Source organism: Ursus americanus, chromosome X, assembly GCF_024610735.1.
Source record: "Ursus americanus isolate L20-20 chromosome X, mUrsAme1.1.p, whole genome shotgun sequence".
In the NCBI taxonomy this organism is placed as follows: Eukaryota; Metazoa; Chordata; class Mammalia; order Carnivora; family Ursidae; genus Ursus; species Ursus americanus.
In genome coordinates this window covers 116,234,695-116,260,927 of record NC_142164.1, presented here as the reverse complement: position 1 = coordinate 116,260,927, position 26,233 = coordinate 116,234,695, and the positions used below count along the sequence as shown (strand labels likewise).

General features: G+C 54.8%; 1 protein-coding gene across 4 annotated transcripts in view; it reads left to right on the top strand.

The window, feature by feature from the left end:
• Window positions 1-26,233, top strand: part of TBL1X (transducin beta like 1 X-linked) — a 211,700-nt gene that overhangs the window by 181,749 nt on the left and 3,718 nt on the right. For all 4 annotated transcript variants that reach the window (XM_087859766.1, XM_045813596.2, XM_087859767.1 and 1 more), the window contains 11 exons: window positions 5,796-5,941; window positions 7,545-7,800; window positions 10,473-10,605; window positions 11,097-11,238; window positions 11,854-11,917; window positions 12,031-12,128; window positions 15,604-15,664; window positions 20,303-20,424; window positions 22,888-22,962; window positions 23,332-23,459; window positions 25,116-25,281. In XM_087859766.1, the coding sequence (XP_087715892.1) occupies window positions 5,796-5,941; window positions 7,545-7,800; window positions 10,473-10,605; window positions 11,097-11,238; window positions 11,854-11,917; window positions 12,031-12,128; window positions 15,604-15,664; window positions 20,303-20,424; window positions 22,888-22,962; window positions 23,332-23,459; window positions 25,116-25,281 (1,391 nt within the window). The remainder of the gene's footprint in view (window positions 1-5,795; window positions 5,942-7,544; window positions 7,801-10,472; window positions 10,606-11,096; window positions 11,239-11,853; window positions 11,918-12,030; window positions 12,129-15,603; window positions 15,665-20,302; window positions 20,425-22,887; window positions 22,963-23,331; window positions 23,460-25,115; window positions 25,282-26,233) is intronic.

Below are 26,233 nucleotides of genomic sequence, written 5' to 3'. Positions count from 1 at the left end.
CAGAGTGGTTCAGCTGTACGACTGACCGTCGTGGTTTGCGAAGCCCTGTGTGGAAGACGTATGGTTTAGCAGTGTGATAACTGCAAGAAACAGAAAACACGTACTTGGTTTATTGTACATCTATTTTTATCGCCTAGTTGGTTGAGACAAATTCAGGTACACGCTCTTTTTCTCTCTCGAAAGGACTTTACTCTTGAAGATCTTGCCATGCTTTCTAGAAAATGTACTGCTTATCTTAAACCTTGCCCAGTAGATCATGATTACACCCTTTTTTCTCCTTGGATATATTTGCACCTTACCTGGTTATTTCCTGTTACTGTGTGTTCTCTGAATTCTGGGACAAGCGCATAGGGGGGTAACTTGCTTTTGACTGGCTGCGGTCCATCCGTTGTGTTTCTAAATCAAGCAGAAGTGTGAGTAGACTGTGGATCATGTCCTTCGGGGTTCAGTTCCTCTGGGTTACTGGTTATCAACGGGGGCAGGGTCAGTTAGGCAGTATCTTCAGACACATGGGGTTGTCATGACCGAGACGAGGTGCCATGGGCATCCAGGTCAAGGCCAGAGGTACTGCTCAGCGTTCTAAACACACAGAACAGCGCTCCCCACAGCAGAGAAGGAGCTGGCCCCAATGTCAGTCATGCCACAGCTGAGAAGTCGAGCTGTCGAGAGCTCTCGCAGGATACCTCGTACTAGGTGGCTTCAGTAATGATTCCAGGCTGGCCGAGTGTCAGACACCAGAGACGCCGACGTGTTGCCCTCACACAGGCCTCGCGTGTGGGTACCACCAAGCCCTTTATTCTCCTCCTCTTCAACAACTTCCACACCTGCCGTTGGACCAGTCCTGAGTATTTCCATCTCCGTCATTGACATAATGTGCTTTGTTCCGCTGATGTCCCCCTCGGACAGAAGAAGAGAAGCACTGAAGGCTGACGAGGCGTAAGGCCCAGGGGTCCTACCCCTCTGGCAGACTGCGGATGAAGAGACTCCTTAGCCTTGGAGTCCAGTTGGGAGGGGTAAGGTGCTGCTGCTGGCGGGGGCTGGGCCAGCCCCACAGGAGAAGCATCCCCCAGGGGTCCTACCCCTCTGGCAGACTGCGGATGAAGAGACTCCTTAGCCTTGGAGTCCACTTGGGAGGGGTAGGGTGCTGCTGCTGGCGGGGGCTGGGCCAGCCCCACAGGAGAAGCATCCCCCAGGGGTCCTACCCCTCTGGCAGACTGCGGATGGAGAGACTCCTTAGCCTTGGAGTCCAGTTGGGAGGGGTAGGGTGCTGCTGCTGGCGGGGGCTGGGCCAGCCTCACAGGAGAAGCATCCCGCCTGGAGAGCCCAGTCTCCCAAGATGGCCCCTTACACAACACACGGGTGAGTACCCAGGGCCTGAGAGAAAGTGCTCAAACAGGCCTTGCTTACGTGGTCTGCGGACATCTCCTTGTTTCACGGTGAACGAACGTCAGGGCTGCAAGGTATCCAAGTGACGGTTTCATCCAGTGTCCTCACTGCGCAAACGAGGAAACGAGGAAAGGCGGAGAAAGAAGGTTTCCCCTAGTTCGTGGTGTTCTCTAGATTCAGAAATTATGCAGGCCTGCTGATCTCACATCTGGTTCTCGCATCAGCTCCTCGAGGTGCGTTTTATCCCCACATCGTAGAAAAGGAAACAGAGGCCCAGCCAAATGAGGTGACCTGGCCTGGGCACTCGGTGGGGGATGGGGGACAGACCCAGTGCTCCCGACCGTTCCTGACATTCTCTGCACCTGGCCCTCCTGCTTGCCTGGATGAAATCAGGTTGGCCAGAAGTCCAGAAGAAAGTCTTCAAAACAAATGGAGGAAAAAAGCATCGATTTGGAGGCCACTCATAGATTGCCCCAGAGAAATGTCGCTCATGTAAATTCATAAGCAGATAGGAGGGCTGGTTTCAGCAGTGACCTGGAACGTTACCCCGTGTGTTCATGAAGATATCTGGTTTCCAGTCGTGATTTTCTGTCCTCCCTCCCCATAGACGACACAAGTGTTCATCACAGATGTTCCGGCTCATGGCACTCCTGTTTATCAGCTCAGTCATCATTGTGCTTCAATGGGGGAAGTTCATTCTAGCGATTCTCTCCCACCCACTTTGTGGCCTTCGACTCCCACACCCTCGGTTCATCTTTACTGTTCCATCCCCTTCTTGCAGCGAGCCTGAACTGAATGTTGCCATCGCCGTGCTCTGTAAGTGGAATCTACCTCACAAGGCATTATCACGCACAGAGGTAAAAAACTTGGGCAACCAGACCTTCTACGTGACATTTAGCCCCGGATGCAGAAGGGAGTCAAGGACGAAGTGGAGCGTTGGGTTAGACGTGGGCTTGCAGCTTGTCCTTCGCAGGGTGCCCGTGCTGCAACCGTGAGTGTGGCCGCTGGGAGCCGGTGTAGTCCGGCTGGGAGTGGAGTTGGCACCCACTCAGGGAGTGGAAGAATTCTGGTTTCTGTGCCTGTGGGTGTTCAGGGTCGGATGAAACCGTGAATCCTGCAGCCCCGTAGCTAGAGTTGAAATTCTGCTTCTCCTCTCACATCCATGAACCTTGGACCAGTGACCTAACTTCTGCAATATTTACCATCCTTGTGTGCAAGCCCGTAACGGCACCACCGGCACAGCCCCCTAGAAGGTCATGGACGCGGCGTGCCCAGGATTGCTTAATGGTGTAATGTGGTCACCATCTGCTGTTCCGTGTGCCTTGAGTAGCAGTTCTGTGGCTGGTATTTGAAAGGATGAAGCAGGAAGGGATGGAGGAAGGAAGTGTTCAGCTGGACTGCATTTTGGGTCTCCCCCAAATTCTTCTGTTGGGACCCTAACCCCCATGTGATAGTGTAAAGAGGCGGGGCCTCTGGAAGCTGATTGGGTCGTGAGCACGGAACCGTCATGAATGGGATTCGCGTCCTCGTGAAGGAGACCCCCACAGGGCTGGCTCGCCACTTCTGCTGTGTGAGCACACGGAAAAGACAGACTTCCCGGCCTCCGCGAGTGTGAGAAATCAGTGTAAGTCCCTGGTCTGCAGGGGTCTGGTACATGCCAACGGTTCGCACTGACACACAGAGCAGAGGCTTGACCTCTCCTGCCCACTCATGCCATTAGTCACTGGAGTGACACCTGCTCCGCGGGAGCCCATGTTGGCTGTCAGCGTGGGCTCCACTGGCGGCATCGGTACATGTGTCTCGGTAGAGTCACCCGGTGGGCCGAGAGTGGCGTCGCACGGCCCGGCTTTGGGTGTCAGCCCCAGCCCTGTGGCTCAGTGCCCGCGGTCTGCTGGGGACCCTGGCAGGAGCTCGAGAGCTGCCCGGTAGAAGGGGACGCCGCACTGGGGTGGCAAAGGCGCAGGCTGCCCGGGAGGCTTGCCTGAGGCCATGGCAAGGGCTTGGGGCAGTGCCCAGAGCAGGCAGTGGCTAAGGGCTGCCTGTTCGCTTTAGGAGTCCTGCAGCGGTGTGGCCCCGCCGTGCACTTGTTAAAGACACCAGGAAAATCAGACGTGGCCGTGGAAGTGCAGCGTTCTGCCCTGTGCAGCGGTGCAGACGTGGACAGAGGCAGTGGCGGGAGCCCCGTGGGTGGGGTCCGCAGCCGGGAAGAGTTCTGAGTTCTTATGAGGAGATCGCCGTGGCCCAGAGTACGTGCGGAAGATTCCAGGCAAGGGGGGGGGGGCGGAGTCAGGCCAGGACCTGCGTGGTCCTGCTCAGTCCTCTGACCTGGGTTTTCCTCGTCTGACCGCGCCGGGAACCTGACCGACGAAAGCCGGGCGGTGAGACTCCTAGCGCAGCAGTGGTCCAGGGAATGGTCACTGGTTAACATGGGCTGGTGGTTCCGGCTTGGCCCGCGGGGTAGGGGGACAGTAGGAGACAGAGGGCAGGGTCAAGGCAGGAGGAAGACGGGTGTCCAGGGCCTTGGCCCTTGGCCCTCGGAGGACGGGCCTGTGCATCTCACGTCGGCACGTACGGCTCCGCACGGGCCCCCGCAGCCTCTGAGCCGCCCATCGTGACCTCACAGCAGCTGGCACGGGACTCGAGGAAATCAATAAAGGACGCGTTTTATGTAGTCTTAGAACCAGGCACTGGGGGAGAATGGGTGGGCTGAGGAGGAACAGAAAGTCGAGGGAGAAAAGGAGAGAATGCAAATGTGGAGCGCTCCTTTCACGGAGGAACATTCCCATCTGCTGAACACTGCATTTATTGCAACAGCTGGTTGGGGAAGGCAAGAGCCGCCGTAGGGGAGTCTGCAGGAGTCAGGGGTCCACGCGATGACCCTGTTGGTCTGGCTTCTGAAGGTGGGGTGCTAGCAGCGTGACTGTGGGAGGCTGTGTGCCAGCAGCAGGGATACCCCGGGGAGCATGTACGATGAGCCAGTGCTGATGCGGAGGTGCTCGTGGAGGAGACCCCCTGGGAGCAGGATCCAAGGGAACCCCCACCTCCGCAAGCGAGGGGTCTGGCAGAGTGGAGGGGAAACTACACCAGGGGGGTAACCCCAAGACCGGCCTCAAGGGTCCAGCCTTGTGGGACAAGCAGAGTCTCACTGCACAGTGGGCAGAACATCCTGGCAAGGCAGAACTGCCTGATGAATGGCCAGTATAAACAGTAAGAGAGTTCAGAGCCCCACGGTGGGAGTGCCTTTGGCCCCACTCCACCTCCCACTCCCCTCGTAGGGGTCCCTGCTACTCACAAGGCCTGCACCCCACAAGGCTTCCCAGCTCCCGGGCACCCCTGGCCGCCCCAGACCGAGCAAGGGGATGGTACCCCCAGCACACTGCGCTGCCCCCTTGCAGGGAAGGCCAGCAGCAGCTAGGAGCTTTGGCCGTGGGATGCCCCTTACTCTCCTTGAGGAAGTGTGGCCGCTGCAGGTTCCCCATCGCCCTCAGACCGCACAGGGGTCCCCAGCACCTCCTGCCCTGCCGCCTCCCTTTCTTGCAGTGGGCATTGTTTTGTACACCCAGTAACCACCCCGGGTAACCACCGCGACGAGTGCTGAGGGAAGGAGGGGGAGGAGCCAGCATCCCATAGCCAAGGGAAAGTGACCAATTACTAGATAAAACGACTCAAGCCACCCCAGTGGGTCTAGAGTGGTCTCTTTTTCTTTGGATGTTTGGTTGTGTGGCCTTGGCCCCCGCCTGCCATGAGCGCTTAGAGCCCAGCTAAAGAAAGGTGCCCTGTGTGCAGTGCAGCTGGGCTGGGGACGCTCAGAGACCCAAGCAGGGAGCTCTGGAAGGAGTGATGGCAGCATGGGGGAAAGCCCGGCGTTCCATTTCTGCAACAGAAACATTTCCCCAGGGGGGCTGGGGGGCTCGGGCAGTTAAGTGCCTGCCTTCGCCTCAGGTCATGATCCCAGGGTCCTGGGATCGAGCCCCGCATCGGGCTCCCTGCTCAGTGGGGAGTCTGCTTCTCCTTCTGACGCCCCCCCTACTCGTGTGCTCTCTCTCTTTCTCTGTCAAGTAAATAAATAAAATATAAAAAAAGAAAAGAAACGTTTATCCAGGGCAGACTGTGCTCCGTTTTGCTGTTAATAACACCGAAACGTCTCTCCCTCTAAAGCGGTTTCTCCGTCCCCCGCACACAGGTCTTGGGCTGCTGCGTCTCTTCTGTCTCCCTGCCCGTTTCCTCTGCTTCATCGCACCCCTGAAGCTGGGGGTCCTACAGCCACGACTGCACACCCCCCCACCCCCCGGCTAATTAGGAGCATTGGCAGTCAGTGGAGCCACCTTTGGGTCTCCGTGGCTGCGCCTCCCAGCACTCTTCATTTCAAGCCGCACGAAACCCTTTGCTCCCCCCGTCTCTCGCTGCAGGTTTTTCCCACTCGGCGTTCACGTTTGGTATCGAGAGCCACATCAGCCAGTCCAACATCAACGGGACGCTGGTGCCGCCGGCTGCCCTCATCTCCATCCTGCAGAAGGGACTGCAGTATGTGGAGGCCGAGATCAGCATCAACGAGGTACGTGCGCTCCCGGGACGTGGGCGGTGGCCTGACTCCCCCAGCAGAGCCTGGGGACAGGGGAGCAGCTCGGAAACCAGGCAGGGCCACACCGGAGGCCCATCTGCTGGAGTCCTTCCATGCTTCCTCGCCTTGAACGACCTCCTCCTTACGAGCCTGTCTTGTTCTGCTTTCTCTTTAGCTTTTAAAAAGTACGAAAGGAATACATCCTGTCCTCGGTCACCTGTGCCCGCCCCCCACCCATTTCTGAAAACCCACCTCTTTGAAAACACCCGACTTTCTGCCTGTCCTGTGCACATTCTTCCCTGACCGTGGTCCTCTCCTCCTCCCTCCTCTCAGCTGGGGTGCCCAGAGGCGGTGTTCCAGAACCCCTTGGGGCCCCGTCTCGTCTCCTTTTCCCACAAAACGGTTAAATGGGATAGGAGCGTGTGACCCCAGAGGGCCCCCCCCCCCCCGCCAGCTCTCAGATCGTGTGATGCTTCATCTTGATGTGTCCGTCCCCCGGGTTCCAGCTCTTCAGTCTGTTGAAAAGCCCTCGTGGCTTCCCTTCCTCACTTCCACATTCCGGCATGTCTGGAGATGAAAAAAAGGGCATCTCATTTGTGACTGGGGTTTGCGGTCACTAAACGGTGGGACGGCGTGCTTTCAAAGTTTAGACTAGGAGGTGTTTTCATTACTCTGGGCAGTGCCTACCTACTTTTTGCCAAGCAGTCATCCATTTGAGGCGTGACTGTGAAGAGGGTGATAGGGAAGGGTGCTGACCGCTTGGTCAGCGTTGGCCACGCCATGGCCAGTACCGAAGCCTCAAGGTGGCCGACACGGTGACAGGCGGCTTGTTACACATTTTCTAGGGTTTCCTATTGTTTCCTTGCTTTCAAATATAATATTGTATGGTGGTCAGAAGTCAGCTGGGGTCCTGTGTCATTTCGATAGTGTCCTGCTGAAACTCCTATTGTTCACTTCTTCCTGATTTCCGAGGTAATTCAAGCTCAGAATGTGCAAAAGCGTGTTTGCACGTACAGCAGCCACAACTCATAAGCACTGTTTGTAGGACTCTAATATTTGGAGCGATTTCTAAGAAAAGAACTTCTTCCTGTATTTTTGAGTGCGTACGGAAAATTTTTCGTCACAGATAGAAGTCAGAGAATCAAAACAAGTTGAAAAAACGAGCGTGGGAACTACACAGGCTGTTGCCCGTGTATCAGGGCTCTATTTCGTCTACACCCTGAGCCCCAGTGGCAGGGGATGAATACTTTATTAAGTCAGACAGACAGGTGTACAAGGACTCGAACCCTGAAGGATGTCCAGAGAGCTGCCTCTCCCTCACAAGAGTGTGCTTGTGCACAGATCTCCTGTCCTTGTCGTCGTATCTCCGCAGGGCTTCTCGCACTCGGCACTCAACACGTGGGGGCCAGACGGTTCTTTGCAGCGGGCTGGCCTGGATGCTCTAGGACGTTGAGCCGCATCCTGGGTCACCCCGCCCCCTCCCCCCCACTGTGCACCTGCCCCCGGCCCGCCCCGGACCTCTGGGCACCGCTCTGAGTCCTGCCCCCGCTGTGCCATGGGAGCTGATGGCTGCCCCCCGCTCTGGCTCTCTCCCCAGGATGGCACGGTGTTCGACGGCCGCCCCATAGAGTCCCTGTCCCTGATCGACGCTGTGATGCCGGACGTGGTGCAGACGCGGCAGCAGGCCTTCCGGGAGAAGCTCGCTCAGCAGCAGCAGGCCAGCGCAGCGGCGGCGGCGGCAGCAGCAGCGGCCACGGCAGCCACGGCAGCCACGGCGGCCGTGGCCCAGCAGCACCCACCAAAGAACGGCGAGGCCACAGTGAATGGGGAGGAGAACGGAGCACACGCAATAAGTACGTGCAGGGCCCTGGGTGTTGGCGAGCTTCTGGTGGTTTCTGTCCTGGGTTTGTGGGAGTCGCCGGGACTCTTCAGGCTCTGCTTGCTGTCCGTGTCTCTGAGCCCTAGTGTGGCGTCGTATTTGCTGGAAGAGCTTCACGCTCTGTTCCCATTGAAGTCCTTAGACACGGCAGTGTTTACGCACACATCCTCGATCTTAGGAAGTCGTGCTGCCCAGAGAACTAGTGTTGTGTAACAGCGAGGAGAGCCGTGTGATTACTCTTACATCAGAGGGTTTCGTTTGTGGAGGCCCCTGGTCCTCCGCCCGCCTTCGGTGTTGAGCGTGTTGGGCCAGCATCTGCTGTAATGGTCAAGCGCATGGCGACAGAGAGGGCACCGGGCCGCAGACAGCAGGTGTGGCCTTACGTGGTGGTCTCCAAATGCTGGGTGCTCCATCTCTGTGGGGTAATTGCCGTAAAGGGCGTGCCGATCACAGAGCCTGAATTTCTACCCAGAGAACCAGACTCCGCTCTGATACGTGGCTTAGAAACTCAGAGAGGGCTTCAGGAGCGCATTACACGTGTGTTACGTACCTGTGTGTGGATGCACGCACGTGTTCCAGGTGTGCACGTGTGGCTTGCGCACATGTGGCTTTCTGGCCGGCCGTCTCACGTGAGGTTGCAGCTTGCAGCCAAGCCTTGTGGCAGGTTCTCGTCCACGAGCACAGGGTAACGAATTCGCCTCAGCTAAAGAATGAGATGCGGCATCACACGGAGAACCCACCTAGGCTGTAACGCAGATTACAATAAGTAGGTCGGTGTACAGGTCGTGAATCTAGCACAGAAATGGAAGGACTTCCCTCCTGTACCCTCCGTCATCACCGTTAATCAGGTCCGGAACAGCAGGGCCGGGAAGGAAGAAGACAGTACGTGGCTCGAGCCACACATCACTTACTGGCTATCCGCTCACAAGCCATACAGTCCTCACGTTTTCAGAAATGAAACTGGAAGAAACTAAGGGTCTTTGTTTTCTTAGTCTTCCGTCACAGAAATGAACTTATAATCAGTGAACTTCAAGAAGTCTGTGTTTGCCAGGACAGAAATTTTGCAAGCTTTTAAATTGTACTGATTTCTTTTGAATCTGAAGAAAATCTGATGGGATGATGGGGGTGGGGATCTTAATGGGTGAGGCACCTGGGTGGCTCGGTCATTGAAGCATCTGACTCTTGATCTCAGCTCAGGTTTTGATCTCAGGGTCGTAAGTTCAAGCCCCATGTTGGGCTCCACGCTGGGCAAGGAGCCTACTTAGAAAAGAAAATCTAATGGGACATAGCTGCATAGAGACGGGTACACAGCTTAAAGCCCACTGGCCGCTCACACACAGATGGCCTTCATTTCATGGGTACCTGTGGCTTACTGGTCACTCTCCAGGGAGCGCGGCTCAGGGCTCGCTGCTGCCTCATCTCTGGCACATCATCCTGTGGCACTGACTTCTGCTTTGTCTCCTGAAGCCTGGTGCCCCCTACATTTTGCAGTCATCTTGCCGCAGGGCAGGCTGGGGCCAGACTGTGGTGTTGGAAGTGATCGTTCGTCCTGGCCTTCGGGAATCTTCTGCGTCCTGCCACTTGGGAGAATGGTTTTCACGAGGGTGGCATTTAGTATCGGTTAGAATCTTCTGCGTCCTGCCACTTTGCAGGATGGTTTTCACGAGGGTGGCATTTAGTATCAGTTGTCTCCGCCGCCACCAGGCCTACCTGGGAATTCAGAACCCGGGTCCATGATTCATCCGGGGTGGGCTTACTCGGTTAGAAAGCCTGGCAGTTCTGCGTGGCATAAGAAGTCTGACGCAGAGGTGGCTCCACCAAGAAAAAAAACCAGCCCTTCAGTCCCAAGAACCAAGGCTGTTGCAGGCAGGGAGTGCAAGGTGGTGGGCGCTCTAGAAGAGCGGTGGCCTCTCCCGGCGGGAGCGCCCAGGTAAGGAGGTGATACTTCAGAAAGGCTCTCGTGGATAAGACGTCTCATCCCGTCTGCGGAAGAGCATCCTTCGGGCTCGACCCGGCTCTCGTCATCCCTCCCCAGTCTCCGCTGGTGGTGGTTAGACCTTAGCATGGCCCTAGTTACGCAGAATAAAGAGCTTTTTTTTTCTCTTATCAAATTTGCAGGCTGTTGAAATAAAGAAATGTAATACATGTACTAAATTATACAAAAGTCATGATATAGTCATCAGATCGTATTACCTGGTACATAAAAAGAACGTGTCTCTGTCAGAGCAAGACCATCGTATGGTTTCACTCATCTGTGGAACATAAGAAATAGCACAGAGGATCAGAGGGGAGAGGAGGGAAAACTGTATGGGAAGTCATCAGGGTGGGAGAAAAACCATGAGAGACTCTTAACTGTAGGAAACAAACAAGGTTGCAGAAAGGGAGGTGGGTGGGGGATGCGGAGACTGGGTGACGAGTAGATGCCCTTCAGAGGGCACGGGATGTGAGGAGCACTGGGCGTTACAGGCCACTGACAATTTACTGAACTCTACACCTGAAACTGGTAATGTACTATCAGCTGGCCAACTGAATTTAAGTTAAAAAAAGAAAAAGAAAAAGAAGGTGTCTCTAACACTCACGTGCCCTGAGAATGCATTTCTTTCATATACCGGGCAGCCACATGTCTTTTCCTGTTTCCTGTGACAGATAATCATTCGAAACCAATGGAAATAGACGGGGACGTTGAGATTCCGCCCAACAAAGCCACAGTCCTTCGGGGCCACGAGTCCGAGGTGTTCATTTGTGCCTGGAACCCTGTCAGTGATCTCCTAGCTTCAGGGTAAGGATGCCAGGCCGGGGGTGCCCCAGGGTCCGGGGGATTGCAGGTGTTCTCTCCTTTCTGGAATTGTGCCTCATGGGTACGTGCTCCCCTCCCATTTGTGTGCAGACCCAGACCTTGGGCTCTCCGTGCTGCCCTCCTTCCCAGGTGGTGAAGAAGGCCTTGCTCTGCCCTGTGTTCCCAGTGGGCTGGGGAGCAATGCAAAGAGATTTACAGTTGCTACGGGGCTCCCCGCTGGCCCAGCCAGTGGGGCACGCGGCTCTTGATCTCAAGGTCGTGAGTTCCAGCCCACGTTGGGTGTGGAGCCTACTTGAAAAGCAAATTAAAATAGCGAAGAGCAACAAACACAGTGAGGCGGAGGACAGAGCCGGTGGGCGGGATTAAGAAGACGCAAGGCCGCGCGCCAGGGCTTCTGGACCTAGCCTGAAAGTCTGACGGCTGCGTGTGCACTTGAAGCGGAAGCTGAATGCATGTGCCTTTTCATTCGACAGATCCGGAGACTCGACGGCAAGAATATGGAACCTTAATGAGAACAGCAATGGGGGCTCCACACAGCTCGTGTTGAGGCACTGTATACGAGAAGGAGGACATGACGTCCCGAGTAATAAAGACGTGACCTCACTGGACTGGAATGTAAGCACCTGCCGCCACGCAGACGCGTTAGCAGCTGTAGCCCTGGGGGCTGCTGTCCCGTGGCTGAGAGCGTCCGGCAAGGCTGTGTTGGGCAGGCAGCTAGCTGGGTGGTCAGTGGCCCTCCCTTTCCATCCCTGAGCAAGATGAGCCTGCTGGTCCCAGGGGGAGCCCGCTGTGCTGGCGAGAGGGGGTGTGCGGCCCAGGAAAGGGGACTGTCCAGCTCGCTGGTTCGGCGGTGGGGGTTACAGGCATTTACAGGTGGGAAGCCCACGGGCCTTTAGAACTTCTTTGCACTTTTCCTGCATCACAAACTCCTCTCTGTGTGCAAACGCACTTTTAAAAGCTTCCTTTGGTCTCTTAAAGTCTCACTGTAACTTTTCGGATGGTGTGTTTAATGACGTCATCGGGTGACTGGTTGCGTGTATTTTCCCTGTTCCCGCATCTCCCGTATGTCTGTTCAGAGCAGTGTGGGCTGAAGTAGTCCCGTGGGATCCACTAGTCTCTTCACTGGGAGACCGGGACGGATGCGAGACTCTTCCAGCCCCAGGGTCAGGTGAGAGGGCGTCTTGGCTTCTACTGAGCTGTTGGGGGTGTGTGTTTGTTTCTGGCCCACAGAGCGATGGGACACTGTTGGCCACGGGTTCCTACGATGGCTTTGCGAGAATATGGACCGAAGACGGTAAGCCGGGCCTCCTCGTGAGCGGCGGGAGAGGACGTGCTTTGCGATGTAATTGGCAAGTGAGCTGACTGTGGCTTTGAAGTCAACCTGCTTGTTGTTTCTTTACCGAACAGGCAACCTGGCCAGCACCTTAGGGCAACATAAAGGCCCCATCTTTGCCTTGAAATGGAACAAAAAGGGGAATTACATCTTGAGTGCTGGTGTAGACAAAGTGAGTATTCGCTTAAAATAGGTCTCAAAAAACCCCCACATCTCTCTGAGCTGTAGATGTTGATTTATTTTTAATCTCTGGGTAACGTCCTGGGTTTTTTTGTTTTGTGTTTAATTCTGAGGCTCTCTGCTTCTCCTTAACAAGGCAAAAGAGCTGCTTTAGGTTTTGTTTTGTGGTTTGATCTTACTGTTCATTTATAACACGTGCTCTCTCAACATATTATACTGTTCCACAGACCTTTGTGCAGAGCCACCCCCCCCTTTTTTTTGAGGTACGTCATTCAGTGATGGAAAGAGGAAATCCCCCAGTTGCACGTATCCAATGCTTGAAAAGCAAAGTGGTGTGGGATGCACGGGACAGAAACCTTTCCCCCACTGAGCGGTTTTGGAAACACAAACCGTTTTCTCTCGCCAGGCTCGTTTCCCTAATTCGATGAATTGTGACTTCCCGTCATGGGCTGCAGGCTTCTCTGAGAGCCGGAGGAAAGCGGGCCCGCCCACGAGGGGCACACCCCTGGCGGCCCACGGGGCACACTCAGAGCAGACGCTGTGCCTGGACAGGGCTGCCAGGTGGATGTGACGGGGTCAGGTCCGAGTGGCCGTGTGCAGACGGGGTCCTCTAGAAGCCGTGGGTGGGCAAGGAGTCAGCGGCTGTAGGCATCATCTGGCTCGGAGTGTGGGCCCCCCTCTCTGGGTCTGTTTCCTCAGTTGCCAAGAGTCAGGAATCGGGACCCCCAAAGAACATGGAAGGAAGGGTTATGTCATTCCTGAGACTCGGCAGGAATTGGAAGTCCTTGCTTTGGAAGAGAAGTATTATCAAGAGATGAAGCCGAAGGAAAACAAGCAGTTTGTGTTTCTACAACTGCTGACTGGGTCTGCGGCCTATACTGTCGTGTGGTGTGCAGAGGGCTTTGTGTTTTCAGACGGACGTCAGGATCATTTGAAAACCTTGTTACGTTACTGCTTCGTGTCTCTTCACGTTTTACAGTGAGTGTACAGTAGCAGCCACAACCTGTCAACTTTGTCGCAGGCCCGGGGCTAAAATATGTACCGTGTGGCCGGTGACAGACAATGTGTGCTGACCCCGTACCAGAGGGCAGCCCTCTAGGTCAGTGAAGAGTGCCGTCGCACGCTCTCTGTTTTCAGCCAGCACACCTTTCTTTCCAACCTGGCAGCCTCATATCGAGTTGACAGAAGCTGAGTTCTGTGGTTGACACTAAGCGTTCTCCTGGAACTACTGTCCGATCTTCTCTGAGACGGTCGAGTTCAGATATTACACATGGGCGCGCGCACGCACGCACACACACGCCTTTGTCGGGTCCGTGGCTGGCCGTCCATACTGCTGACTGGATCATTAAAATGATTTGTGCACGTGGTCGCTGACCCTTCCCAGGCACTTTACAGTGTGTGCTGCCCGTTCAGTGCCCCCGAGACAGGCGGTGGGCGCACAGACACCTGCACTCACTTGCCCAGGGACACCCGGGTCCAGGGTGCAGGCCCTGGATTGCCAGTCACTTCTGCCCTTTGACCCCCACACACTTCTAAAAAATTCTTTGCAGCCTCACCTGCCTCCTGCCCGGGGCTCTTTACAAAATTCCATCCCTGATTTTCTACTTTCCCCTCGACTGTGACTCTTCCAGGTGAGGGGCTGGACGGCCGGTGAAAAGGCACTCTTGGAATTCACTTAGTCTTTGGGTCCTACCCTCTCTGCCATTGTTCACCAACCATGGCAGGAATGATAATAATGTTCTCGCAAGTGCTGCCCGGGGAGGAGGGGGCGTGGACAGGGATGTTGGTGTTGACCTTCACTGCACGCTTAACCTGGAAGGGGTGGCAGGAGGAGAGGTCCCATCCCTAAAAAGCTTTTGTGTGATTAATGTTTTGTTTCGCCCCTCGGTTATTTAATGGAAACAGCAGCTAGGTGACGTGTGTGAAGTATTGAAAGAGTCTGTGTATTGTCCGCGTTGCCACATTCGTGAGTGGCTGCGTTAAGAAAAGAGTCCCACTCCAGCAAACAGCAAACAAGCAAAGTTAGTTGGTCTAGGGGCGCCCGGCTGGCTCGGTCGGTGGACTGTGGGACGCTTCATCTCAGGCTTGTGTGACTTCCAGCCCCACGTTGAGTGTAGAGATGACCTAAAAATAAAATCTTTAAAAAAAAAGTTAATTGGTCTAGAGCTGACCCCAAACTTAGAGAACTGCGTTTCAGAGATACTTGGTGTCCTGAAGATTACATCTGCAATTTCCTGCAGTTAATACAAAATACAAGCAGTTCTTCTTCCAGCAGAATCCTAAGTGCTGTGGACGGGGAGGTGGAAAGGTTTCAGTTAAGGTAGACGTGCCAGTTGATTAAGACTTGATTGCTGTGGGACACATGGGGGGCTCCGTCGGGGAAGCATCTGCCTTCGGCTCAGGTCACGATCCTGGGGTCCTGAGATAGAGCCCTGCGTCGGGCTCCCTGCTCAGCGAGGAGTCTACTTCTCCCTCTCTCTCATGCTCTCTCTCAAATAAAAAAAATTTTTTTTTTTAAAGACCCATGGTGTTCATTGAGCTGGTCTCATTGCTTCCCTGTCTTCCCGCTCTCAGCAAGTTCCTAAGGATTCAGGACTTACTGTGCTTTGCGAGGTGGAGACCCCTTTTTCTCCGCATGTGTACCGGTGACTCCGTGCCCGAGCCCCGTGCCTCACGCTGCTGTCCTGGATCCAGCGTCCATGCCTCGGCGCTGATGGGCAGGGCAGGTGTCAGAAATGCCAGTTTCTCTAGTCCTGCATTTGGAAAGTGCTAGAAAGGTGTCTCAAGCTGCTTCATTGCAGGTTTTTCTACAGGTCTCCGTGTGGGGGAGGAGGGAGAATCCCCACCAATCGGGGCCGTTTTCCCAGTATTGGGAGCGGCTGCTGCGTTCAGTGGAGAAGGTACCAGCACATGTGGCTGTCGGGTTCATAAAATGTACCCTGGATGCTGAACCTGGATTCCAAAAGTCTAGATGAAAGACAGAATCCCCAATATCTCAGGAGTGGTTGTGTATCGATTCCGTGTTGAAACAGTATCTTGGCCGCATTGGAGTGAACTAAAATATATTGTTAAAATTAATTTTACTGATTTCTTTTTCCTTTTTTTAAGATTTATTTGAGAGAGCGTGTGCACGTGTGTGAGGGGAGGGGGAGAGAGAATCCTCCAGCAGACTCCTTACTGAGGACTGAGCCTGATGTGGGGCTTGATCCCAGGACCCCGAGATCATGAGCCAAAACCAAGAGTCGGACACTCAACCAACTGAGCCACCCAGGCTCCCCTTTTTCCTTTTTTTAAATGTAGTTAGGAGAAAATTAAAAATGACCTTTGTGGCTCACATTGTATCTCTTTTGGACAGTGCTGGCTTAGAAGGAAGGGAGGGGTCATGGTCTTTTCCTGTATGTTAGATTTTTCTAGAGAAATCTTTCTGTGAAGAATACTCACTTTTTCTTTTTGTTTGCGGAGCGCAGACAACCATAATTTGGGATGCCCACACAGGAGAAGCCAAACAACAGTTTCCGTTTCATTCCGGTGAGTTTTTGAGGGTTTTTTTGGTGTTTTTTTTTATTGTAATTCAAAAATAGTAATTCGTAGTCCTAGGAAGTGTCTCTTACAGTAGTAATCGTGAAAGCTTGCAGGAAGGAGCCCACAGAACGGAGCTGGTGGGAAGGAAATGCATTTCATGGGGAGCGTTGCTCTTACTTTGCAAGATACAGATGCCCTCAGCGCGTGCCTGCTCGGAAGTTTAAAAACACAGCAGTGGCCCAACCACAGAACCAGTGTGGGCGTCTTCCCCCTGCTGTCCCAAGGGGGATGCTGCATCGGGGTTCCCTGCGACCGTGCCTGGGTTCGGAAGTTCCCTGGGAGGAGTCCCCGGACTCCGCGGACAGCTGTCCTCAGGGCTGAGACGTGTCACCGCAGCAGGATACAAAGCAGAAGCCGCAGACCAGAGGCGTACAGGGGGACATCCAGAGCCTCCCAGGGTCCTCTGCGAGTGGAATCAGTCAGCCCACGTCTGATGCCCCAGAAACAAGTTAGGACAATACACGTGAAGGGTCGGCTACCAGGAAAACTCACCAGGACTCAATGCCTAAGGTTTGTGATTGGCGGCTGGTCCTGTAGGCACCCCTGCTTGGTGTGTGCCCAGTTCCAGACTCCCAGAGGGAAAGCAGGGGTTCGGTATACACCCCACTGTTTGCGCAGTTCAGGCACAGGACACCATTCTCGTCCGTTAGGCCGTGGTGGGAAACCTGTGGACGTCCAAATTCCCAGTCTCGGGCCAAGACCAGCCTTGCCAGTGGGTGCTCCTGCAGGGAGAGCGTCAGGCCTGCGGGGGTCCGTGTGCCCCGCAGAGATGTGCAGCCACTGCTCTGGACCTTACCCTGTCCCTTTGTGTGCCGGGATCCCCGCGGGCTCCCTGGGGCGGCCAGGGGTCCAGAGTTCCCACTATTCACATTCCCACCGGTTACTTCACGCTCTGTGTAGCCTTATCTTGTTAGATGTAGCCTCTTAAGGACAGACGACCACCTCCCAGAAGGAACAGACGGTTAGAAAGACTGGCTCAGACTTGACAGAAGGGAGTGGATGCTCCTTCCCTCAACAGGAAATGTTCCATTTTGATGGAATCTAAATGCACAGAGGAAGTGTTTACTGTTCTCTCCGGGCATCCTGATGGGTAGTTGGGGTGCCTGGTGATGGTCTGCATCTAAACGCTGGCCCCATGGGCCCCCCTGGACGGCACAGCCCATCTCCGTGCCCAGGGAGGGGCTCCGAGCAGGGGACGTGGGTCGTCCAGGGAGCCGACGGAGCCAAAGAGTCCGTGAGGCAGGACTAGGTTCCGACGAACGGACACCAGTCTGTCCCTGACTGCACACGGTACTAAAGCAGTGCTTTCTCCTGAGCAAGGGGGACCCTGGAGTCACAGCTGACACCCTGCTGCTCTGCTGACATAGCACGTCTCTCCCGTGTGTCCTCATAGCTTGGGGTCCACACTGGACACGCCCCTTGGGGTGCCGGTGAACTCTGCTGTTAGTGTTGCTTTAACAGCACTGATGATGTGGAAGTGGCTGAACATATTCCAGAATGTACGTTCTCACCAGGAAGTAGGCACGGCTCCCAGCGCAGGCGGCTTGCTATTCCAGCCTGTGTGGGGTGGGGCGGGGGAGGGTGTGTGTGTCACATTACAGGACACAGACGTTTGTGTATGCACAGGACATGCATATACACGTGCTAGGACGTGTACACGCTCCCCGCCCCACTTACTAATGATACGTACCATCAGTAAAGGCGACTACACGTCCACGTGGTGGACAGCCATCACCGCTATCTAGTTCCAGAACATTTCCACCACCCCGAAAGGAAATCCCTTCTCCATTACGAAGTCTGCTTACAAGCCCACCCTCTGGCAAGCCAGCCTGCGTGGGTCTGTGTGTGTTGCCGGATTACAGTCCTGCTCCAGACGGCACAGCAGAGCACGTAGCGAGTGACAGTATCCTTCCCAGTGGCCTTGCATTGTTGGCATAAATGCCAAAGCGTCCCGACCTTTGTTGTCGGGGACGATACCATAGTGGGTTCGGAGCCCGAGAAGAGCAGGTGTGCTCACCCATGTGATTGGAGGAATATCTGAAACTCAGCTCTGGATTCTACTTTTCAGAGAAAAAGTATGCCCTAGATAAACATTGGTGAGCTTCCCCTAACACTTTTAAGAATTGATTTATGGGGGCACCTGGGTGGCTCCGTCGGTGAAGCGTCTGACTCCTGATTTTGGCTCAGGTCCTGATCTCAGGCTCCACGCTCAGTGCAGAGTCTGCTGGTGCATTCTCTCTCTCCCTCTGCCTCTGCCCTCCCCCCCAGAAATAGTAAATAAATCTTTTCATTTATGAAGTTTTCAGCAGAAAAACCACAGGCCAGGATTTATTGTGTATTCAGAGAACTTCTTGCCCGTAATTCTTACCGTAATGGGGATTGGGTAGACCCACTGCTGGTCCAGTAAGTTCCAGGTGTCATTTGCTCTTTTTTTTTCCTTAGTGTCAAGGAGAGTGCTAGAGATTGTTCAAGATGGTAACATGAAAGAAAAGCAAGCATGCTCCTTTTCAGAGCAAAACACAGATAGTTGGCGCTTATAAGGAGGACCCTTCGTTAGCCTTCAGAGACTCCGCATTTGATGGGTTGATCTGAGAAATTGCTTTGCCGTATTGGGTTTTCCCCATGAACACCCGGTAGGGCCACCGTCTGTCACCGTCCGCAGGAAGCATGAGCTCGGAGCCTGAGTGGGGACGACCACTCGGCAATGAGAAGGAACACGTAACAGCCCGGTGGATCTGCGGGGCGTTCTCCTGAGTGACATAAGCCAATCTCCAAAGGTCACCTGCTGTTTGATTCCATTTACGTAGAAGCTTCTTGAGATGATGCAGTTTTGGTCTTGGAGAACACACGAGTGGAGCCAGAGTGTAGGGGTGGTGCAGGGAGGGCTTGGTGTGCGTGTCACGTGACACGAGGGGACTCCTGGTGACGATGGCGTGGTTCTGGATCTGACTGGGTACGTGGTCGCACAGAGCTGCCCCTGTGGTAGCACGCCATCGCCCCCCCACCCCACGCCGTACCAGCATCAGCCTTCTGCTCTTGCTCCTGTCCCGTGGAGCTGCAAAGTGCAACCATTGGGGGAGCCTGGATGAATAGTAATACTTCACAATTGAACAACAAAGAAAGCCGGGCTGCGCCTGGTGCTCATTGCTGAACCTCACTGAGCCCACGTGTGGGCAGGGAGGGCGTGGGGACCCCAGAACCGCTACACCTTGTTTCCCGTCACTTAGCCACACTGAATGGTGAGGTCGCCCTGGGGGCTCTGGGGGTCCTGGTGGCAGGGGCCCACTCACAGGGGGTCAGCCACCCAAGTACAGAGCGTCCCCTCTTCGGATGGCAAGGGTTAGCAGGTATTAATTTTTACGGCCAGGTACTAGATTCTGTCGCTGGACCTGCCCCCCACATCGTCCTATTTCCAAGTGCATGGGTTGCACGCCCTGAATGCAGAGGGTGGCCCAGGAATTCAGGATTTCGCCGGTGCGGTGCTCTCAGCACGAGCAGCCGCGGTCTTGGCTCTCTGGCTCACGGGCTCATCCCCCCGACCAAGCGGGATCTGCTTCTTCCTTCCGCTGTGCACACGCGGGATCCTTGCCGGGAACCGGGGGGTTACCGTGAAACACGGTGCTGGGCAGGTAACAGAAAGAGATGCTGTTGGCCTCGCTCTCCCCCAAATACTCCCTCCCGCAAGATGCACTTGGTGAGGGAGCGGGATCCACCCTGCATGACCTACCTGTGAAAGGTGACCGCATTGAAACTGCAGAAGGGGAGGGGCAAGCTGCTGTTAGCGTATTCCGAGTCATCGGGACGCTTCTCCCGAATCAGTGCTGACTTGACTTTAAAAGAAATACGAGACATGGTTATGCACCGACCAGTTGATGAAACCTGCGTGATCAGAGATGTGCAGGAACCTAACTGTCTTCCTGCTGGGAACAAGAGGTGTGAGAGCAAGGGTGCTGCGTGTCTCACGGGCGGTTGGGGGAAGAGGGAGCGCTGGGAGGCAGAGAAATCCATCACCCTCCCCCAAACCCTCCACGGAGCTCCTGGAGCCACCGGGGCCTGGGAAAGGCCCAGGAGTCAGAAGGGGTGTTCATCACAAGTCCTGAGCCCTAAGCCCACTTGGTCCCCAAAGGGGTCAGTCCCCTCCAGTTGGCGGGCTCCAATAATGTGTTGCAGGAGATTTTTTAAAACATAGGGTATGAAATCTTTTTCATGTCCTTGTCCCTGTTCTTCCCACCTAAAAGAAATCAAATCAGCCCGCCACAGGGATATTTCTGGAAGCAACCAGGTGTGAGGGCAAGCAGTGCACGTTCTCATGAACCTTTCTCACCGTGTCGGGGAGCCAGCGACTCCGCGGCCACAGGGCACGTCAGCCGCCATGGGGCTCTCTCTAGAGCGTCTGCTCAGCCTTCCAGATGTGGACAGAAGGGTCTCTGCGGTCGATGAGGAGAGGCTGTGTTCACACTGGGAACGTTCTTTTATTACGTGGCTGGATGAGGCTTCTTGACTCTGCTTTTAATTGTTTTAAATCAGCTGAGCTCTGTGCACGGGTAGTAAATGCAGGTGTCTCCCCGCTGCCCCGCCCCACAGCGCCCGCGCTCGATGTGGACTGGCAGAACAACACGACCTTCGCCTCGTGCAGCACCGACATGTGTATCCACGTCTGCAGACTCGGCTGTGACCGCCCCGTCAAAACCTTCCAGGGACACACCGTAAGTGTGACTTCTGAGGACTGGCCTCTGGGTCCCGGGTGCTCGCAGCATCTCTGGGCCCTGGATTAACCCACTTGTAGGCCCACATGTGACCCCGAGAGGAGTCAGGTGCTCGATTCTGCAGGGAAGACTTGGAAGTGGCTGTCGTGAAAGTGTACAGAGACACAAAGGAAAGGCTGCTCGTAATGAGCGAATAGATGGGGAGCGCTGGCAGAGAAAGCACAGCCCAGTGGACGTCTGAGAACCGAGGGTGCAGTGTCTGAAATGAAAATCCTCACGGGGAGTTCAGCAGCAGGTGGGAGATGGCAGGAAGGTTAGGGACGCGAGATCATAGAAAAGAGTTGATTTGAAGAGGTGATAAAGCTTGGACAGACTTTCTCAGAGAGGCTTAGTGACCTGTGAACAGTACGAAGCCCTCCAGCATTATACGTGTAATGGAGAAAGAGAGGAAAGAGAGTAGAACACAAAAATTATATGAAGCAATAATAGCCATATTTTCCTAAATTTGGTGGAAAATATCAACATTTAATCCAACACACTCAGATGCCAGCTGACTTCTTATCCAGTTCCGTAGTGTGGGGCACACGAGGCTCTCTGTTTTCCAGGTCAGATCCCTGGAGCCCCCAAGCCCCCTTCTACCCTACCTCAGTCCTCCTGGGAGACTTGCCCGCCTGACTCGTCAGCACTAGCTCGTCTGCCTTACCGGTCCCTGCTTCTAAAAGCACAGCCATCAACTCTCCTGTTAGCATCTCATCGTGTCTCTAAACTGACCCCCCTCTGTGTTTCTCCCGTCTCTTACTCTCTACCCTAACCCTACACTCTCCCCAAACTTTGAACAGAAGTCTTTGCGACTTGCAGCGGCCCCACTTGGGGCTTGATCACCATCACACATGTGCAAATGGGTCTTCTCACAGTTCATCATCCCGCATGAGACACAAGCTGAACGGAGCTGAGCCTCTTTTCTTCCCGAGACCCTGTGGACCATTCCTGGATGCCTCCTGGGAATTGGGACTCGGGCTGCAGAAGCGGGGAGAGAAAACTCCACCCGGGGAAGGAGTTGGCTCAACCCTCGAGGCTTTACAGATGGGTCTAGCTGGGGACACCCAGTGGGCCCAGCTCCGCGCTCCTGGGCCCTGAGAGATCTGCCCGTAGGGTCTCCTCTCTCTGGTTGCAGCCAGAGCCACCGTGGCTGCCTGCAATGGCTGAGCCTGTCCACGGGGCCATGCCTGTCCCTGGGCCCGTTTCCCTGGGGTCCGGCATGCACTTTCTCATGCCCGTCTCTAGCCCAACCCCTCCGTCCTCCCTAAGCTCACCCAGTGAGCTGGTCCTGGGACTTCCAGGCTTTCTTCCTCCCTTTTCCCCGGGCCATCCGCTGTCCAGACTGCACGGAATGCACACGTGGCCTTGTCACTTCTCCATGTCACACCCTTCAAAACTCGGTGTCCTTAACAAATAGCATGACCGTAAAATTTATCATCCCAACCAGAGCACTTAGGAGTGGGACATTATTGTGAGTCTGTAATCAGGTGACTGTCAGGCCGGGACAACAGGCATGAGTGGGACTCTCCTGGGCACATGGGCTCTAGTGATGCTGCTGGAAAGCCAGCGAGACCCGTGGGCTTGTTCCTGGCATTTCTCCTCAGCGCACAGCCACCCCCGGCAGGCTGAGGTGCAGCGGGCTCCTGTATAAACGTGTCCCTCGGGGGGCATTTGCCTTCATCCTGCAGGAGTCCGCCTCGGGGGCATCCGGTCCCCGAAACTGGAGGGCTTTCTGCAGCCTCATTCCTTTCTGCCCCCCACAGCACACTGCAGCTGCCTGCTGGAACTTTCTACCTGCCCTAGGTTGCAGCATGTGGCTTACTTGCTGTTTGCCCTGGATTTCCAGCCCTTGCCTCCCTCAGAGGTGTTGTTTATGGGTGCATTCCTAACAGTTACCACTAGTGCCTTCTGATCCCGTCCCGAACCTGGATTAAACTGTCCTGTGCACCGAGATCTTAAGTCTTTGCCCTCCACCCACCCCCACCCATACCGCCCCCCAAGCATGGAAAGAGGGCTCTTGTATGGATTTAGGCCAGAAGCAGCTGTGGTATTAAAAGTATGTAGGGAACGATTTTCAGAGTCAGTTTTTAAATAACCACGGTCTTACTGGTTTTCTGCGCTGTCCTGGATTATATGTACATTGGTGTAACTCCCTAGTCGTGATGTTTTCTTTCATAAAGAAACGTAGATGAGGGGGCAGTGACGTCTGGTATATGGCTGTGCTCGTACATAAATGTGGAAGGCAGAGTAAGAGAAAGGAAAGGGAAAAGAGGAAAGTGCATGGTTTCTCAGCGGTGTCCTTTGAGATGCAGCCGACATGCAAACGGGCTCTTTGCGGCGCCGACGGGGCACTGCTGCCCCCTGCTGGAAGGTTGGAGTATCTGCTCACAGGCCTTTCTCCTGAAACCCTTTGCTCTCTTTCAGAATGAGGTCAACGCCATCAAATGGGACCCTTCTGGAATGCTGCTAGCATCCTGCTCCGATGACATGACATTAAAGGTAACGCTGAGAGGAGGGCGGGCTGTCTCATCCTAGACAACTGCACGTACTCAGTGAGGACCTGGCGCTCACAGCTCCTCTGCGGACGATTTTGTTCCCAGCCCTCTGTCTGCCTCTGTCCCCACTACCAACTAGGTGTCGCTGTCCTACGGTTAACTCCTATGGATCCGTGGAGGGCCCTGCGGAGACTCCTTCCCTTCCCCGCGGCCTTTCTCACAGGTGCACTCTCGCACGTTGCCCCCCTCTCTGGCGTGTGACGTGCTGATTGGCCGGCCGCACTCCACGCCCCGCGGCGAGCTTCGCAAGAGCTCACGGAATGAGGGATGTAGGAAGGGCATCTGCTCACGTTGTTCCTGTTCCGTTCTCTAGATCTGGAGTATGAAGCAGGACACGTGTGTCCATGACCTGCAGGCTCACAGCAAAGAGATCTACACCATAAAGTGGAGTCCCACCGGGCCAGCCACCAGCAACCCAAATTCCAACATCATGCTCGCAAGGTAAAGGGCAGACGGCCCACCCTGGGCGCGGTTCCTAAAAGCAGCCTTGCTCGTTGGGGCCGAGCTAGCCGCAGGGCCAGTAAGACTTACTCGTAGCCAAAGAACAGGAAGTTTCGCTAAGCCGTTGGTGAATTTGTGCGTGCCCTCCCAAACTAAATGACGTGGTGCGCTCGCTTCGAAAGCGCCACAAGACTGTGAAGTGACAGCTAACTTGAGGTAAGGCTCGTCTGGAGCGTGAGTTCGTAGGAGGCACTGGTCACACGTCCAGGGTTTGAGGACTTTGCTTTGGTGAAGGAAGGAGACCGAGTTCAGTGTGGACACTGGGCTCGGTTACTTGATCCGGCTGGCAGCAGCAGGTGGGGAGCATTATGAGCGATGACAAGGGGCTCCCCAGCCCTAGTCCGACCTGACCCAACCACCGAGAGAGTGAGCCCCCTGGGACGCAGCACTGGGAGCAGTGGAGTGGCCAGTCCAGCCAGAATTGGTTGTCCCAGTGCTCGCCGGAGCCCATTCAGGATGCAGCGTTCCACTCTAGGTACTGTGTTTTCCAAAGAACATTTAGAAAACAAGCTGAAGAGATTCCGAGACTGAATGCCGGGGTCACTGGGGGTCTGGAGACTAGTCGGAAGCAGCGTGGGTGTGTTTGCTTCGCCTGCAAGAGAGGAGCCTTGGCGGGGATGTTTCGTGACCAGGAGCGGCCATGGGCTTGTTGGAGAGAAGGCCATGGGGAGAGAGGGGTAGTGGGCACAGGCGACGGGTGGCAGCCTGCTGTAAATCAGGAAGAAAGTCCATCTTTGCAGCAAGCGGCGGGCCGGGCAGCCTCGCCGAGCAGTGAGGACTGGTGTTTGTTGCGAGCGGCGGGCCGGGGCCCTGTCTTACACAGAACTGGAGGGGCTTCCTACAGCTGCTGAGAGCCTAACCCCAGAACATCATGAAGGCCATACTTCTCTTATCTCAAGTAATTGTCCTAAAATCCACTCAATGACTGTGTAAAGAACACACTGCCGTCCGTTCTGATGGCCTAGAAGGTGCTTCTGTGACACGGTACCCATTACGAGCACAAGTGATCCTTTCAGTCACCGGTAGGAAGGGAGCATGCATGTGGGGAGAGAATGCCAGGTAACAGCTCTGGGATACGCGCTGTGCTTTCACGTTGGAAAATAACCCAGATTTGCAGCTCTCCACGGTGTGACCACATATTTGGACGTGACTGTATTTTAATTCCTCTTGGATTGAGTTTTATTCATTCAGTTTGCTGTTTTTCCAAACCGTTGGTATCATTTCAGTTGCTAACAATGCAAGTTATCTTTTTTAATGGCGGGAGCATTTTAGAAAATGTGGTAAATATTCTATGAAAGTATTTATCATGCCTATCTGTAGGAAATGCAGAGAGAAACTACGTGGGTATCAGCTTATGTCCCTGGTAACAGCCCCGGAAGGAAGGGAAGGGCAAAGGGAAGGAAAGGAAGATGTTTGAGGGCTGTGGCCTCGTTTTCAGTATGTCCGAGTCACGTTTTGGAGAGGGCGTGCCTGTTTATTCTCTCTCAAAGCATAAAAGCTTGGAAACAAAAGCTGGTGCTACTGGTTAAACATCTTAGGGAAACGGAAAGGAAGCAAGGTGTTTCTGTGGTGATGTTCTGTCTCCCGTCTTCTCAGTGCTTCGTTTGATTCTACGGTTCGACTGTGGGACGTGGAGCGAGGCGTTTGCACCCACACGCTCACCAAACATCAGGAGCCCGTCTACAGTGTGGCTTTTAGCCCTGACGGGAAGTATTTGGCCAGTGGCTCCTTTGACAAGTGTGTGCATATCTGGAATACTCAGGTAATCCCCCCGATTCCTGGGACCGAATCCTTTCCAAAAGTAACGTCCAAATCGTGTTTCCAGGGACCCAGGCTAGGAGCGGCAAGTGGGGAATGTGTGCTTAGGAATGAGTTGTCCCAGACGAAGCCCTGAAGCCCACCCTTCCTCCCCGGGCAGACCCCAGGCTCCATGCCGCCTGCCCTGTGCTCCGTATGGGCCGGGGGTCTTCTCCCCCCAGGGCTACCCCCATCTTCAACTTGTGGGCATCGAACCTTCTACCTGCCTTCTCCTTTTCTTGGGCACAGGCGTCTCCAGAGACGCGGCCCTGTGGTTACTGCAGTTGGGGGGTGGACAGGTAGCCTTCCATTTGCACTCTCCAGGAGCAGCAGGCAACGGGGCTGAGGCCCGCCCTGGCCACGTCTGTGCCCCAGCAATACCCGCGGCATAACAGAAATCTGCCCATTGAGTAGAATGGGCAGGAGCTAGCAGAATACAGAGTATTACCTTGGGGACTCAGCTGTTGGTCCTCCTAATGAAGGAGATGGTCGTATGGTAGGAGTCCTTGAAAATAGCCAGTGATCCATTTTGTTGGATCTCGGGATGGATCACGTGGCTTCCCTGCACCCCTTTTCACGTGACCTACCTTCTTGATTCCCTTGGGCTTGGCTGACGTTCGGATGGATTCACATTCTGGAGTCCATGTGCCCCTTGTGGCTGGGGGAGATGGGGCATGGGCCAGGGTAACTGGCACAGCCGTGCGGGGGTCCACTGAGACCTCAGGCTTCCCAGGGACTGCCTTACCTAAACCACATCCTCTTGCGGAAGGAGAGGCGATGGTGGGCCCTGTGTGGAGCCAGCCTCTCTAGATGGGCCTCCTGGAAAACACATCCCAGGGACAGCAGGCCAGAGTCTCTTCGTGAAACACTTGCTGGAAATCATGCTGGCTCGGTTTGTAAAATGACATCGTTCCTTA